Source organism: Notolepis coatsorum (assembly GCF_963971535.1).
Source record: "Notolepis coatsorum genome assembly, chromosome: 12".
Lineage (NCBI taxonomy): Eukaryota > Metazoa > Chordata > Actinopteri > Aulopiformes > Paralepididae > Notolepis > Notolepis coatsorum.
The window spans coordinates 71,434,803-71,453,427 of record NC_140176.1 but is presented as its reverse complement, the minus strand read 5'-3'; the positions used below and the strand labels follow the sequence as shown (position 1 = coordinate 71,453,427).

At 39.4% G+C, this 18,625-nt stretch overlaps 1 protein-coding gene across 1 annotated transcript; it reads right to left on the bottom strand.

The window, feature by feature from the left end:
* Nucleotides 1–441: 441 nt before the first annotated feature.
* Nucleotides 442–16,782, bottom strand: eif1axb (eukaryotic translation initiation factor 1A X-linked b). Its single transcript, XM_084326067.1, has 7 exons — nucleotides 16,623–16,782; nucleotides 15,816–15,899; nucleotides 14,325–14,428; nucleotides 14,054–14,104; nucleotides 11,847–11,928; nucleotides 8,338–8,429; nucleotides 442–1,561 (listed from the first exon to the last, which is right to left on the bottom strand). The coding sequence occupies exons 1-7, from the start codon at nucleotides 16,636–16,638 to the stop codon at nucleotides 1,556–1,558; spliced, it is 435 nt and encodes a 144-aa protein (XP_084182193.1). The 5' UTR covers nucleotides 16,639–16,782; the 3' UTR covers nucleotides 442–1,555.
* Between the last annotated feature and the right edge of the window lie 1,843 nt (nucleotides 16,783–18,625).

Genomic DNA, 18,625 nt, shown 5'->3' with positions numbered 1-18,625 from the left:
TTATAACAGACATTGGGGCTAAAATTTGATTTTGCATTGTAAGGAATACGGGTTATGAAATTCATTTACGGTAGCTATGCCAATGGGTGCTTTCCATTAAATTTTTAGGCTGCAAAATATTTGGTGAACATGTCTCAGGGTATTATTGTGCAATCATCCCTGAGGCTGGGTTCTGGGTCTCACCATTATTGTGAAGGGAACATCATAATGAAACTTGTTTGAATAGTTATTTCCACACATGTAGTTTCCTGGTTCTCAGCATAAACCTGAAGGTAATGTCACATTACCCCACCCCAAGCATGGACAGAAGGTCACCGGAGGGGTACCCTCCCTTCCTTTTCTAATAAGATGGTCCTGAACTTTAGACCTATAGCACCATCTAGTGTCCAGCACAAAAACTGTTTTGAAAAGAGCATTCTCAAAAAGACTTACCCAAATAAATGGAGTTAAGTTCTTTATTGGAAATCCCTATACTCAGCCTTCAGACATTATAGTACATTAGTTTCGATCAGAAAAACACATCAACAGGCCTGCTCTGTGGTCGCCGAGACGGAGCGCCAGTGTGTGGCGGCAGTTTACGGTCTCTCTCTCAACCACAGAGTGAGCCAAGCAAAACAACATGGAAACAGACAACACAGAAACACAAATGAGGGAAACAGGAAAATACAGATCGATTCTGAATGGGGAGGAGGGGGTTGCCTTCATCTGGCCATGGTTCAATCCAAACAAGCAAATATAGCATTACTGAATTGCAATTTCTCTTCTTCACTGGAATACGATATAGAATGTAACAAAAACAAGCATTCCAAAAAATACAGAGGCGTCTCCAGCGATATTTGCTCTCCCATAAATCAACAAAAACAGCGTTTATCCTATCTAGACTCTATAAAGTGTGTTGTCAACTAGCTACAATGATACAGACTGCCAGACAAAAACAAAAATGGTTTATCTTTTTATTTGCGAATCCAGAGATTCTGTTCTTTGTTGCTAAATTCCACTTAGTGTGAAATTATTATAAATACATAAACCATAACCATACATAAAAGATAACGCATTAGATAGCGGGTACTAGCGAGATGTTTGCATCATGGTGCCAGTGAGAATGGTCAGGCCTCTTTCAAAATCAAGAGTGGGTTAGTCGGCCAATTATAAGAGGCAGAACAATACGAGCAGTTGTCATGGGTTAAGTCACTCATGACGCAGTGTGTAGCATCTCATTCCATCTGCTACTAGTGATAAATGTGACATTCTCTACCAACTATTAGTGCAGGATCTCCTTCATTCATTCACATAATATGGATTCAAAGGATTAAGTTAATCTTCTTAAGTTTCAACTGCACTGAAAGTTGCCTAATAAAAAATGACATCCATCCATGGTAAACAAACTGGCAATAATTATGGGTACATACTGGATTTTAATACATCGGTATTGGACTGGTATTGGCTGATCTTATTTGTCGAAAGAAAATAATAAATCTGTGAGCTGTATCCGCCCAAAAGGTCCCAATGGGAACATCTGTAGTAAAATCCCACCTTCCCCTCGGATAGCAGGTCCTCAGATCTAGGGGAGGGGGGGGGGGGAGAAGAAGAGAAAACACATTATATAAATACTACACATGGTGACTTGTTCTCCAATACAGACTCTCATAACATCCAGGGCTTAATAAAAATAATTTGAGCTTTGAAAACACTATGCTTAACCTCTTAAGCCCGATTGGCCTGGTACGAGATTTATTTCACGTCACAAATAGATCAATACAGTCCGTATTAATTAAGTGATGTGTTTCTTTTTCAAATGTATCCAAGAGTAAAGACCCTAACCATATCAAAATAGCAGTCAAATTGTATATTTTCAGCACTACGTTTGTTTACCAATGATTTTAAGTGTTATTAGCTAAATATGAGCTTATAAAAATCTCTGCCCATTGCACCGGGAACCGGATGACTTAGATGCGAGGACATGATGCAGTCATGAAATCGTTGTAGTCCTAAGAAAGAGGAGACCAAGGGCTTTCGATGGACGAAAACATTTCCTAATACTACACTACCAAAATAAATATTGACGTGAAAATCATGACTATATCTCACGGGTCGAACAAAACTGAACGTTATTGCCATAAAATACAACGTATATTGTTTCTTTACCTTTTCTGTGAACGTCTAGAGAGAAAACGCGTTGCAATCCGGTGAAAAAATGGCAGAGCTATGCTATGGACATTATACAAAAGTAACTGTACTTACAGTAGATTTCATTGACGGTCTTTGCTGCCCTGTAACGGGCGCCTGGTGGTACTAAACCCAGATTTAACTCTGCCATTGGAAAGAGGCGATTTGGCCCGATCCATAGATGTATGACACGGCCATAATAAGGTAATTTATAGGACTGATATTCTATATTCATATTTCAAATTGCATGTGTCTGGATGGCAAAATTCAGTACTGTATCTACAAAAAAACCTGTAATTCATCTGCCCTTTATTCATTTGCTTAGATTTTAGTACACTTGATCTCAAGAAGGTGCTGAATGAGCTCAGTTTTTCCACTTTTGGTCAATGTTAGCATGGTGTCCACCGTCAAAGATGGAAAAAGAAATAATAATAATTTATATTCTCCTTTGGTTCATTACAATTTACTCAAGCATAGTAACATAATATTTCTTTGAAGATGAATTTTTTGGCGTTTTATCGCTTTATTTCTACTGGGCAGTCCAGTAGGGAGAGACAGAGGAGGAATGGGAGACAGAGTGGGGGGAAGACATTCGGCAAATAACGACGGGTTCGGGAGTCGAGCCCGGGTCGCCACTGGGGCGCCCCTTAACATAATATTTCTGACACTGGGAATACATTTTTATTAGGGATGTCCGATATTATCGGCCGACCGATATTATCGGCCGATATCGGCAGTAAAATGTGATATCGGAAAATATCGGTATCGGTTTAAAAACAAAAAAAAACAATACGAATATTTGTTATATATATATCCAGTGAAATTATTAGTTACCTGAAATTATTCAGTTTTTTGGACGGGGAAACCCTGCATATATCGGTATCGGTTGATATCGGTTGATATCGGTATCGGAAATTAAGAGTTGGACAATATCGGAATATCGGTATCGGTAAAAAAGCCAATATCGAGCATCCCTAATTTTTATATACATACAAGAACATGCAAATGGACCTTGTAGAAGTGGAGCAATCTTCCCTTTACTTGGGTATGTACTTTTAGGTGAATTTTCTGAAAATATGGCTAGGGCTTAAAACGCATGATTAAAATATATATATAATATATTTCAATCAAAAGCATTTATATAAACATAGCTACATTAAGGGGTAACTCAACTCCTTGCCTCGATGTTTCTGGCAGCAGAAACATGCCGACTTCCCGGAAACATTCTAGAATTCTAAGACGATGACGGGTCACAGCCGCTCCAAATGACCCAATGGATGAGGTTCAGCACTGGGAGACGACGTGACCTTTTTTTTTTTTTTTTAACTTTGACCAGTCGGCTGGTTCTTTTAGCGTTTATCGCTTTTTCTGGTCAAGCATGACCGACAGAAACAGGTTGAATGGGGTATAGATCGGGGGAAAGACACTCTGAGAAAATACGGCGAGTTCGGGAGTCGAACTCGTGTACCCCAGATCCGTGACGCGCACGGTTGTCCCCGACGCCGAAATAGCGTACGAGGTACGCGGTGAGCTACTGGAGCTCCCCTACGACGTGACTTCTTAATGCCATTTGTCTCCCGCTGAATGTTTCTATGACAACACGGACTCGTCTAGAAAATATTCCATGGTCTTTGGGTTTATCAGGTCAAATTATACAGTTTCCTTGATACTTGTTTTATAATCTATTTCTATCCAATACGCACAGGGAAAGCAGTTCACTGCACTATATTTGTGCAGTTGTATGTGACAAATAAACCTTGAAAGCCGAGTTGGCCCTAGGATGAGGAACTTTGTTTGCACCAAGAGGGCAACGCTGGTGCAGAAAGCTGTTCCAATGACACAGCCCACACGTTGATCACTGTGATTCATCCTAAAAGACCTTCAGATCTACACCATGGTGGAAACTAGGGGTGGGACGATACGCATTCGAACCGTGTACCGTACGGTACGACCCCCACGGTTCGGGGCGTCTGTGTATCGTACGGTTCAGATGACGTGCAAATAAAAAAAATTGGCGGAGCCGGGAGAGGTGAGCACTGGCTGCAGGCAGCAGCAGCAGCAGCACTGCAGCCAGGTGCTAGTCAGTTTGTGTAAAAATGGTAAGCACAATATAAATCAATCTTCATTACGACTTTAAAAACATAGCCATTAACATTACATAGGCCTACACACATCTACACCCCTAAATTGCACCTCGTCCCATTTCTGCCTTGCACTATATAGTATTGTATATTAGTACACTGCACAGTATTGTATATTGTATGGTAACTACGTCTATTCTGCATCAAACATTGTACATATGTCTAAACTGAACACTGTGACCTCTTTTTTTTACTTCTAATTTTACTATGTTTTTATTTCATACTTATCTTGTCTTGCACAGTCTCTGGAGCGCAACAGTAAGAAGCATTTTGTACAAAAGTATTCTGTACTTCTGTATGACAACTATTAAAGAAACTTGAAACTTGAAACTTGAAACATCTTGCCATAGCGTTAGCAGTTTGTACAACACAACGCACGTTTTAACTATGGTACTAGCCCGCCAGCTAATAGTCAACGAAATGTTACCGTAGCTACTAGCTAGCAGAGGAGGAAATGGGAGTCTGAGAGGCGGGGTGTTTAAAGACAATGATAGGCGTTTATTAAACATCCAAGAAGGCTAAGATACAACTGTGTTTTACTAACTCCAACCGGGACTATTGCCGCTTTCGTGCTGCTTGTTGATGTTATGAACTCCTCCTAACGTTACCGGAGCTGAAGGTCCGTGGGGACCCGCCAACCCATAGATAGTTCCAACTCACCGAATTACGTAATCCACCACAGTTGCACTCAATATTTAAATAATGTAGACAGATAATGTACGTATTTTAAAAATAGAATGAAGAGCAGTGTTGTTTTTAAACAGTACAGTGTGTGTGTGTTAGTTTGATGTATGCTGCCATTTATATCGATGGACTTCTAATTTGTTTATTTATTTATTTTAAATAATAGTGACACCTTTCCCTTTGATAAGAAATCCAGCCATATTCCTTTCATTGTATTTCAAATACTGCACTTTAATTTCAAGCAGAAAACTAACCTTTCCATTAACCCTTTCTCTGCCGGAGCTTATACAGGGTATCTGCAGGTTTAGCCCAGTCAGATTTAAGGCTTTTTAAGACTTTTTAATGCCACTCAGAATTAAATTTAATACCAATTTCACGATAACAAAATGGCAAAAATCATGGGTACTCTCAGTACACTCATTCAAGGGTACTACGACTATGCCTGCACCTCATGGTACCAAAGCACCTCAAAGGCACTAAAAACAAGATTACAAACATCACAAAACAAACTGGTCAGACTACTGCTTAACCTCACTCCTAAAACCCACTTTACCCCTGCCCACATTCAAAACCGCTCTTAAAGAGCACCTACGGGAGGCTGCAATTCGAAACTGGCCACGGTAAATGTCCAACCCCCCCCCTCCTCCTAATGTACAGTCTCATCCCCATCATATATATATACTATTTTCTGTTATGATCTCTGGGTAACAGTACTGTATATTATTTGCATATCGTATGTCACAAATGTAACAGTACTACAGTATATACCTGTATGTCATGATGTCATGTATGTTTTTACTGTATTTATTTCTGTATATTTTATTTCATTTTTATTCTATTTTACTCTACTCTTATCCTAGGCAACTTTATTGATTTGTGTTATTATTCTAATTCGTGACCTGTCCTGTTTAAATGTTGAGCGATTTGCAGTGTCAAATTTCCCACGGGATAATAAAAGTATTTCTATTCTATCTATTCTATGTTGTGTATGTCAATATGAATTGAAAATGGGGGACCCTGATGTAAACAAGACAAACGTCTTTCTCTGGTCTGCAATGCATCCCCTTATTATTGTGTGTATTGAGCTGTACTGTATTGTACCCATTCTGCAATCTGTTAAATAAAGTTTTCATTCATCCAGTTGTTTTGTTTTTGTGGTTTGGTTGAATGAATACTTTATTTAACAGATTTCAGAATGGGTACAATACAGTACAGCTCAATACACACAATAATAAGGGGATGCAGACCAGAGAAAGACGTTTGTCTAGTTTACATCAGGGTCCCCCATTTTCAATTCATAGTGACATTTATGACATGCACAACATACATGACATTTATGGCATAGGGATATACATGACATACAGGTATATATTACCGTTACATTTGTGACATACATGATATGCAAATATACAGTACTGTTACGCATAGATCCTAACAGAGTCAGGGAACATCGCTTGAAACACCTCTCCTAGTCCCTCATTTCCATTGTAGGACTGATGCTTTGCGACCGTATTTAGAACCCACAGTACCTCAGCTTCAAGGGTTGGCGTGGAGCCGAACGTTACCCGGACAGGTGCAGATGTAATTGGTGGTAGACCTACCTGTCCCTGAGCAGTTGATGTGGACGGCGTCGAAAAGAAATTTGATATTGAAGTTGTCTGCAGGCGGGTTTTTGTAGAGGTAACATGCTTAGCGCTGTGCATGCGTGACTCGACTGCTTTTATTCCCATCGTTCCCAGTTTAAAATCCTTTTTGCAGAGTTTGCAGCGGGCCTCGTACTTTCACTGGGACCAACCACACGGTGCAAACAGATGGTTTTCGAGCCAGTTCTCATTAAATTTGCACTTTCCCATGTTAAATTAACGAGTGCAAATAAATACAAATCAATTAAACTAAACTAAACGTCAGCGTTATCGCTACGGCTTGAATAACGTGTTACCTATGCTCCGGTGTTCTGAAATAGCTCCCGACGGCGACACACATTAAGGACCATAAATTGGTTCCGCCCCACTGCGCAGCGTACCGTTTGCGTGAAAAAAAAAAAAAAAAGTCTGACTTTATCTCCCGTTAATAATAGTTTCCCCCCAGATTTCACAATGAAACATAAGATGACATGGCATGTTTTTAAGACCTCCGAAAGTCGGATTTAAGACATTTTAAGACAAATTAAGGCCTTAATAGTTGATAGTTGAATTTAAGACTTTTTAAGACTTTTTAAGGTCCCGCGGACACCCTGTTATATCCATCCTTGTAGCCTCTCTGCCAGCGCTATTTGTCTATGGAGATGTTCGCCTTTTTTGCAGGGCTATAACTTTTTTAATTGTATTGCTAAATTGACATTACTATGGCCCATTCAACATCAATTATCTATCGTTCAGGATGTAGGAACGTTTTACTTTTTCATTCACACATTCATACTAAAATACCGTCTAGAGTATAAATATGTTTTTATCGTTTTCTGCAGTATTTCATAGAACGTGATATAGGCATAAATGCATATATTAGATGATCAAATGCAGTTTGATACCGATCAACGTTATATTAAAATTTTTAACTGTACATGGTCCTAAACGTCATGACTGGTCATCTGCGGGTGAACCGAGGGGGGGGTCGTTTATAATTCAATGACCGACATTAAATGATTTATGTAGTATGGGTGATATATTGATCAGAGCAGTTTGTATCGAAAATGGTAAAGAAAAACGCTGAAACTCACCCCAGTCTCCTCGTAGCGTTAGGCGATGAGAGTGGAGCAAACAGATCCCAATTATGGGATGTTGATCGATGCGATCCATTTCCGGTTTGTATATTACTAATACAAGTCCAAATCATGTTGATTATTGAGTTATGACAAAGATCCATATCGACGGTGTCTGTATTGAGCCCCGGGACGATAAACGAGTGACCGGACGAAAATAGGGGACGGACCGATCTACAATGGGCACTTCCGGTTTGGCAACTCGCCGATCGGCCACCCGGTGGCGGTATTGAAGCGTTGCAGAGTTGTGATGGCTCAGACAGCATCACCCAAGACTCCGTGGGTGAAATATGAATACCATGACAAAAATATGAAATATTGATCTCAAAAACACCTTACGGAGTTATTGGCAGACAACACATGGCGGAGAAACCCGCCGTAACACGTGATTGGCTGAGAATGGGTTAATAATAATAAATGAAGCATGTTTAGATTTTTGAGTGTTCATTTTTTTTTTAAATAAAAATTAACGTATTATCGAACCGAACCGAAACCCCAAAACCGTGATACGAACCGAACAGTCCATTTTGTGAACCGTCCCACCCCTAGTGGAAACCCATCTATATGAGGCCAGGACAGTTTGCTTACATCATCAATGTCCTCATCATCGTCGCCAATGTCATCAAACTGGATCTCATCGTCGTCTCCAGGCCCGAAGGTGTCCGTCTCGTTGATTTTGGCTGTGTGGAGGACGCAGAGGCAGGGGTTAGGAGGACAAAACGACGACAACAACACAAGGATACCAACTTCATGACAAATCAACAAAGTGCAATTACACTGGAGTGAAATAATGGGAATTTCTGACACTCTTTGGAAATGGAATAAGCGACCAGCTTTGATGTAGCATCGCAACCTGGAGTAGCATAACAACTTGGAATGGCAGAGTTTATATCTGGACCCAAACAGAACCAGGAGAAAAGGTTGTACGGTAAGTTAGAAAGGTGCCTGGTTTGCTCTAGAGAGTGAGTAACAATGAGATCTAAAGTAACAAAATCTAATATTTATGCATGATACTGCAGTTTGATCTGAATGACAGCAGATCAATACTGTCCGTTATTGCTCGTTTTATGCCAAAAACATGCTTGTTTTGTCATTACAAGTTAAATCCATCACATGATTGATCATACGTATAGTCATTATTCATTATTATTATCATTAAGTAATTTTGAATGTCCCGACAAACTGAAATGATCAGCAACAGGACAAGATGAAATTGGAGCTGGTCTTGTGAAAGTGGTTAAATCCTCCATCATTGACCCACTAACTTAATTATTTTCATCTTGCCTAGAAACTGGTGTTGTTCCCAGAGACTTAAATGTTGCAAAAGGCATTCCTATTTTCAAAATCAGATGATCCATGCTCATTTACACACTATCGCCCAATTTCACTCTTACCATGTTTTTCAAAGATTCTTGAAAAGCTGGTATATAAAAGAATCCTCCAACATCTGAATTCAAATAATATATTATACAATCATTAATATGGCTTCTGCAAAAATCACCCCGCTTTCATGGCTCTTATAGAACCTAGATAAAATCTCCACTGCATGATAGTAACAGTATGCCATATTTTTCTCTACCTTTCCAAAGCTTTTGACACTGTGATTCGTGATATGATTGTTAAAGCTATATTACATATGGATTCCAAGGAAAGGTCTTCAACTGGCTAAAATGTTATGTTAATGATGGAGAGCAATATCATATGTCCTTTCTAAAAGCTGTGCCGCATTATCATGTGGAGTATTACACAAGGATCCATATTCGGTCCATTATTATTTATTTATCAATGATTTTGCTTCTGTATCAAATACCATATTCCCTATTTTATTTGCAGATGAGATGACAGATCTCGTTCTTTCCCATAAACATTTCAAAACCCTTGGTCTTCTTGCCTATTCTAAATGGTTCCGATTGAACAAATTATCACTATATATATATATATATATATATATATATATATAAAAAAATCACATTTCATAATATTTTCTGGAAGGAGACAATATAATAAAGATGAAGCTTAACTCAAAGAAAATCATATTGTATCCTCCACTCGATTTTTGCGGCTAATAATTTGTTAGAAAGCACAAATTAATTTGGTGTAAAAAAGTGATGAAATCTATAGGAATTATTAGGAAAATATGTCAATAAGCCCGGCCTCTTAACACTTTCAGTGCCACTCACGAGTTTTCTCTGATTTATTAATATCTCGTTGAAAGCCACTCACGAGATTTCTCGGATTTTTTTTTTAGCGATCTGAAATCATATTGCATCACGCGAGCCTACCCTAGTATACCCGAGCGCCGCCGGCGATCAGATGTGGAAAAAAGCGCCCCCTATCGTCTCCCAGATGACATAAGGTATTTTGGAATGGACTCAATGAAAATGGATGGGGGAAAAAATCCTGTACTCCACATTTTCCAGTCCACTGATGCAGCCGGGGTTATCAGAGTTCATTCTGGAGCCTCTGAGCCCCGCAGAATCATGTGTTCTACTGCATCACGTTGGATCTATACACTTATCGATTTTTTCGAATGGTGATCAGGAATTGGAATATACCAGTTGGATACCATCTGATGTCAGGTAAGGAATCTATGTTATCAGTGTTAGGATAATCACTCATTTTGATGAAGATATAAGCTGTTTTGTGAAATGTCCTCTATTGGTTTCACTGTAAAAATCCAAGAGGAAATGAACACAGCGATTATCCGTGCGCGGCTCGAATGGGCGTGCGTGTACGTATAATATTGATCATCTAGCGTTTATTTGAAAACGATTCATAAATAGGCCGACAAATATCAACGTTCTGGAATATTCCAGTAAAAGACTATTATCATAGAATGGCCCAGAATGGACAGTTTTTTTTACCTCAAAACGGGTGATTTTCAAAATGCTCTCAAACGGAAATGAAGCGATAAAAAACCAATCTGCCTTGACAGCACTGACTGGAAAAGGATTCTTTGATAAGCGACGGGCAGATTAGACACATAGCCATAATTTAAAACATAGATTAGGCGATATTAACGATAACATTGGCGCCGATGGTGGCATTCAAGCACTAACTCTGGCGCCACCGCGTGGCACTGAAAGTGTTAACCTCACACTACAGCTTAATATATATCCATACCTTACCTATTGCATGGGCCAGCACATGGCATATAATTTTCACATACGTCACATGATACTTCATAAAATTCATAACATTTAAAAAAGCTTCAGAAGAGCAATTTACCAGAAGGTTTCCAATAATATTTCTGTAAGAATTCCTCTATTCATTCTTACCAAACGAGAAAAACAATTTACATCTTCCTTTCCATCATACAAACAAGGGGCAGTAATCAATTAAATATAGAGGTGTACAACTGAAGAACACCAATCTACACCCGGTAGACAGCTCAACCTACAACCGGTAGACAGCTCAACCTAAACCAGGTAGACAGCTCAACCTAAACCCGGTAGACAGCTCAACCTAAACCCGGTAGACAGCTCAACCTAAACCCGGTAGACAGCTCAACCTACACCTGGTAGACAGCTCAACCTACACCTGGTAGACCGCTCAACCTCACTACCTGTAAAAAACTAAAAGGCTTTAATAACCACCCATATAGGAAACAGGGTAGACTAAAAGGTTTTCATTTTATTTACTTTTGTATTTCTGAGAGATTAGTTCATTTAAATCCTTGCATTTTTGTCCACTTCATAGTGTTTTTTCCCCTCCCCCTTTCCTTATGATTTAAATGTTTAAGTTGTGATGAGGTTTTAACATAAGCCCCAACAGGTTTCTTACCTCACCTGAACATACACTTTATTAATATTGAATTGTATTTGTATGATGCATTTTAATGTGTGTGAATAAAATGTAATCAAAAGTCAGATACAACTTTGAATGACAAACATCAAACTAGCAAATGTACCACTTGTACTTTCTCATTGTGCATGTTGTTACTTGCTACAGGATTTCTCTTTATACTTGCCTTGGAAATCAAGACTATAATATGGACCAACCAGATCTGCAGTGTTTTGCTGAGGTTTCACTGCTCTGAAGCAAAAACTGCAGTGTAGCATTCTGCAGTGTGTGTGTGTGTGTGTGGTATAACTCACCGTGCTCGGGCAGCTCTCCGTAGGCTTTCAAACTGCGAGCCTCGTCTGCATTATATTTCAGGATGACGTCAGCTTTGTTGTCCTGGGGCAGAGTGAGTGAGGGGTTGGGAAGAAACAGACCTTTAGACACAGTGTTGGTAATCTGAGGAGTTCTGCTCAGGGTCTCTGTGATATCGGGGGCACACTTCTGTGGCGAGTGACGCATCTTCTCATGGCAACTTTGCAACTGAATGAGGAGTCATTTAAGGTGAAGTACTTCTCTAGAATCCCACCCCCCTCCCATCTGATGTTGACATACTACTGGGCCAATATGAGCTGCTAGCTCTGTTGGCTTCAGCTCCCCACTATTACATTGTGGCTAACTAGTGTTCAAACTGATCATAAACGTATTCATTTGCCTCAACAAATACATTTTGACAGCAGCCCACTTGGATGGGGCGGGACAAATAATTGATACAGCGATATATCATTGTGCTTCCTCTTGCGACACATACACTGGAGCCAAGTATTGATATTTATATAAAATATATAAAAAAAACTGCGCTTGTCAATATTATTTTACTGCAATAAAAATTATTGGTATGAGGTATGACTAAAATCATTATATTAGATAAAACAATATCTATTGGTAGTGTCTGGTTAGGAGTGAGGGATAATGGAGGTACTATCCAAGGAGGGGTCCGGGAGGGGGGGGTTAGAGCTGGAGCATATGTGTGTAGGGTTTTAGAAAATAGGTATTAGGGGTATGTCCTATATAAACATTTATATAATTGTTAATTTCGCTGGATATACACTGTATACGGTTAAAATGTTATTATAGACTTTTTTTTTGTCTTGTTTCTGTACTTGCATGTAATTTTAACCACCTTGACTGTTAGTTTCATTATGCATTATGTGTTGAGTACTGACTTTTAATAATTTTTGTTTTGCAATAAAAAAAAAAAAAAAAAAAAATTAGATAAAACAAATTATGTATATATTTTTTTTTATTGCAAATGGTAACAACGTTTTCCATTGAGGACATAATTAATAGCTAATAATAATCAAGTTGCGGTCAGCGTGTTAAAGACGCACTATGCAATTTGTTGTATGATGTTTCATGTACAATTGGCCAGTTTGTGATGCAGACTAAAGAATCTGATAAGCTTTCATGTCTTTCATTTTCTTTTTTCAGTTACAGATATATCGTAGATCAAATTTCTTGCAATATATGAATTATTGCAGATATCGTGTATTGTGATTGTGTACTGTGATGTTATCGAGGGCCAAATTCATCACAGTATCGTATCGTGAAATACTTCTATTGTCCCACCCCTAGCAGTGAAATACAATTTCTACTCATTTGATTGTTGGTGGTCTTCGCAACAAGGAACAAGCTAAAAATAAAAAATACAGCAGTGCACCATGCCTGCATGAATGGAACCACCCATTTCAAATTGGGGGCCGCAAAAATCCACTCTATTCAACTTAATAGTATTTCAAAACCTCAATGACATCACAGGGCCAGAGTGTGCAGCAGGGTGGAAATATCAACCGATAGGTCACAAAAGGAAGATTTTCGGCCTTTATTTATGCCGGTATGATGTCTCAGAAATGATAAATTAATGCCAGAGATTCATATATTCTACCATATATAGAAGCCACACAAATATGTTTACATCTGAAAACAAATAGTAATAATAAAAGTAATATACAAAAAAACAAAACATGATTTAGGGTTTATTTCTCAAGGCAAATTTGACTAAATCTAAATTACAATGAAAAGGGAAGATGGAAGAATTTTTTTAAAACATTGATCCAAGTATTTCTTCTTGATCTCATCTGCCAATAGAAGTTGGTTTGTTTGTTGTTGGTCCCAATTAAGGAATTAAAAGTGAATTGTATTTGTAAATTGTGTTACACAATTACATCCAATACATTAACAGGTAATTTTGTTGACTTTCCACCCTAAATGCAGAGAATCATTAGGACCATGTTTACAAATTCCATTCCATTGCAGACATCTTGGTCAGCAAACAGATTATCTTAATAAACTAAGTAGGTGATTATCATTAAATGACAACCGGCGTTGCCAATGAGCCGTGGCATTGCTGAATATTGGTTGGTTGGAAAGAAGACATGTCATGAGAATACTATGAATACACAAAGTATATGCACAATAGTACTCAACACAATCAATCTTTGTTATATGGGAGTGATTCACATACCTGATAGTCTCTCAACCCGACCAGGATGATGTCTGAAGTGTTAATCCACACCTGTTTGTAGGAAGAATGAGCAGTATGTCAGTATACAAAAAAAAAACACATCACAGGTACCAAAATGCACTTCATGACCCCTCTCACAGACCCATTGATGCTATGATGCCAACGCAATGGTGGCTAACCATTGACAAAGTGTTGAGTCAGCACTATGTCAGCGTGGGTCTCCCTGTGTGTTGGCGGGTAAAGGTGGGATGAGAGAGGGGGACATTCCTACCTTTTTCCGGAGTTTTCCTCTGATGTGGCAAAGCCTCTTTACTCCATCAAAACACATGGCCTCCAAACGGCCGTTTCCCAGCATTTTAATCACCTGAGCATATTCTGGAATGCAGGAGAGGGGAAAACACAACGACATGATGGATTTCTTGGTGTTCTGATCAGGACTCTGCATCTCCCCCGGAGAGCTGAGGAGGCTTATGCATATTGCATACACTTCGGAAGGCCAGTCAACTCATAAGTTATATGGCTGTGTGAACATGGGGGCATTTTTTAAATGGACAGCATTCCATACTGTGTATCCACTCTACAACAGCCAGAGGTAAAGGGCACTAGTTTGATACTAGGGATGCCCCGATACCACTTTTCCACTGCCGATACAGAATCTGTAACTTTCAGTTTTTCAGTGTACCGGTCAATTGCCTTTACTGATCATCGGTTTGGGGTAATTGGACAAAAGATATTCATCTAATAAATGTTTCTATGTGACAAGAGATTTAACATGCTTCGGTGTGTCAAGAATGCAGCAAATCAAGTCACTTCGCTTACATTTCTGGCATGTTACACACAGATCTTGGGATCAGATTTTAGTTTTTAATTGGTATTGGTTTTGATATCGGACCAATTATGATAACAGTATCGTTACATCTCTATTGGATACAGGCACAATTTTAAACAATTTAAACAGTGTGGTGGAATTAATCTAAAATATTTCAAAAAGCCAAACTACACACCCAAAACGAGCATCATTGTGTAAAAATGGAAATGTTCATATTTTTGATCCACAGATAAGTGTTGGAGAGTGTACCAAAAACAGACAAACCCAGTGTACAATAAAAATGCATTTTTTTTCACCTTTCCCTATCCCCTGCGGTACACACAGAGGCAAGTAATAGTATGTGTCTCCTGCTGATCAGTCATTGAGACAGCTCTGGGGTTAAAAGACACTTGGGCAGTAGTCATGTGAACCAGACTGTGCTACAGGGACTGTATACCGAGTCGGGAACCGATTCATTCAACTTGTCACTTCTGATCCACTTGGTGCATGCACACTAAGATGAAATAATGCCCTACACCTGGCAAAAACGACCCAGGTGTTAAGCATTATTTTGTTGTAGTGCATGTGCGCCATGTTGAGTAATTATACAATTAGAAGCGTGTGATGAACAAACAATTAATTATGGACTAAAGTAAAAACCTGAATATTTTGGGGAGGAGGCGGCTTTGGGCCGTCTGCTGTGAGTTTTTGGAGAAGATTGGAATAGATGAAGTGCCTCCAGGCGGGTCATTAGCGGTTCATAACCGGTGCCTGACTCGGTCACAGGTTCACATGGCTACTGGGGCAGCAGCTGGAAGAATAAAAAAAGTGCTCCAAGCTACTTTTCCTCCTGGCTCCACACTTGTATTCAAACTTGGGATCCTGCTAGTCAGGCTTTCGAACCTCAAGGCTACACTGGCATCTTCCCCAGGAGGCCAGCATCCCAACACTCACCTTGACCATCCTCTTTGAAGACGAGTTCTCTCTTCTCAGACTCATTTTCGTTCTTTCCACGTCGCCGATTCTTTCCTCCCTTTCCTGTAATCAGAGAGGAATCACGTTGACAGTCAGCTGTGTGGCTGGAAACAAGTCACTGACTTGGTAACATCGCCGGATGATACGAGGCCCATTTCGTTGACCATGGTAGCAGGTCGTGTAAACCACGTTAAGACAGCTGCTAGCTATCGTTAGCCACGGGGTTATTACCTTTGAGCTAAAAACAGAGCTTGCTTATTAATATTATATATTTGTCTGACACCTCTAAGTTTTCAATCAATCAATCAACTAGCTAAGCTCATTTTAGCAACTGTACCATATTGTACTGTTGTTGCCCGTTCGATTGACATTAACAACGTCAATGATTAACATTAAGACACCGTTTTGGATCATACTGGCGTTAGCTCGCTAATGTTAATGGTATTATGTCTTACTCCGTGAGGAGACAAAGTGGGGTAATAAGGGCCGGGCTTGGGGTGCGGTTTAACAGCTAACACTACTAGCAGTTAGCAGATGAACAACTCTGTTGAAACGGCGTCAGCTAAAGAGCCAAACTAGACTAAACTCAAATGCCACGTCGATTATCAATAAACCTTTGGTTTGCCGACTAGTTTGGAGACGTTTGGTCTAACTACGGTCGTCTCATCCATTACAGATGCTAACTACTGTTAGCTGGTTTGTGTCACGTTTCCACTGCGTGTGTCGCGGCGGGACAGAGCCGACAGATATTTCACGGGCAAATAGACCGAATAATCAACATCTTACCTTTATTCTTGGGCATATTCTTTAGAGCTCGGACTTGATGCTTTATAGGTTATTGTTATACTACTGTTGACAATAGTGAGGGAAGGTAAATGGACACACGGGAACGACTGTATGGAGTTAGTCGGGTGGTAGTGCTGCTTCCCCGGTGTATGGAATAGTACGCATGCGCAGGTCAGGACATTCTTCTTCTATTAAGGGTCAGGGGTCATGGCAGACTAGAGGCGCTTTTGGCACGTTGCTGCCTCTGTCCGCTGGAATGCGCACTAACTCCAATCGGCACCATTCAGCCTTTTCAGGGATATAATAGTGGAGAAATTGAAAGTGATTATGCAACAGTGATGCCAGTAACTAGTTACTCTAATCTGCTTACTTTTTTCAGTAAATAGTAATCTAACTTTGTTGAGTTTGTGTTAATATGATAGTATGTAACTGCTTAACTGTTCCACAAGAGGGTGCTATAGGCGCAAGGAGACGTAGCTATTGTAGCTGACGTCAGGTAAGAGGGTATAAAAGGGATTGTTCCCTCCCCCTCGATCTCTTCCTCATCTACCTCTCACAGATAGAGAAGGTCTCATGGTGCATCTGAAATGTGAAATAAACCACGCCGATTAAAGGCTAAAGAAGGACCTTGTCGTCATGAACATATTATTGTTGCTCCCCAGGTGACCCTGTCAACAAACTTGTTACTTTTTACAAGCCAGTAATCTGATTACAGTTACTTTTCCAAGTGGCTGTGCCTTACTATTTAGTTACTATCTCATAATGCTGATGATAAGAGAGCCAGGGGTACAGTCAGCTAGACCAGGGGTTCCCAAACTTTTCAGGCCAGGACCCAGAAAATAAGGCGTCAGAGAGCCGCGGCCCAATGCACATCGTCAGGCTTTTCTTTTTTCTTTTGTTTGCCATGCGACCGATTTTTTAAGCCAAATATCACTTCAATCCTATTAAGTTAGTTCAAGTTAGTTATTCATTTATATGTGCTATTTACGAGAGGGCTAACCTTTTTTTTTTTTTTTTTTTTTGGAAATCATCTCGCGGCCCACCTTTGGGTCGCGACCCCAACTTTGGGAACCACTGAGCTAGACCGGAGATGGGACGTGCGCTCGCGCACGCACGCACACAGCCACACACACATGAGAATAACAAACTATAATGTTTTATATTACACAACGGTTTTACAATTTTATTTTTAATTAAAATTATATTATATAAATTTTCTATTTTATTTCGTTTGGGAACCACTGTCCTAGAGTGCCTGAGCAGTGGACAGCTGTGACCTTATATGGCCTGATGGCTGATGACGTCTCATGATGACCTGTCTGAACAGCCAATCATGATTTATGACATTATGCACTTTCAATAAAGTATTATTTAAAAAAAAACATTCTTATGTTGTGGCAGCAGCAGGGGGGACGACGACGACTTCGTAACCTAGTTACTTTCAAAGTAACTAAGTTACTTTGATAATCAAGTAATCAGTAAAGTAACTAGATTACTTTTTAAAGGAGTAATCAGTAATCAGATTATTTTTACAAGTAATCTGTGGCATCACTGTTATGCAAGATCTTCATTTTAGTTTTTGCACTGTATTGACTTGAAAATGTTTGAGATTATTACTTTAACCTTGTGTTGTGTTAGAAAGCTGTTTCTGTTCATGGTGTTCGCAGGTACATTTCGACCCATGATTTAACTCAGTCCAAAAAACTCAAAATGAATGTCCATCATCCAATATTGTTTTTACTACATCAAAACTAACTTATTATGCATTTATAACCATACAATCCTATTTTCATTTTATTTTATGGGCCCAACACACATACATATTTAGGGGACATGCATTGCTATTCCTTTCACTATTTGGGCAACTTTACACAATTCCTGTGAGTCTATGGAACACATCTGTAAAGTATATATTTTTTTTAATTCATTGTTTTGTATTTCTAATCAAGTACTCTAAAGCAGCATTTTTCCACTTCAAGATTTCAAGCTGTTTTGGGCTGGGC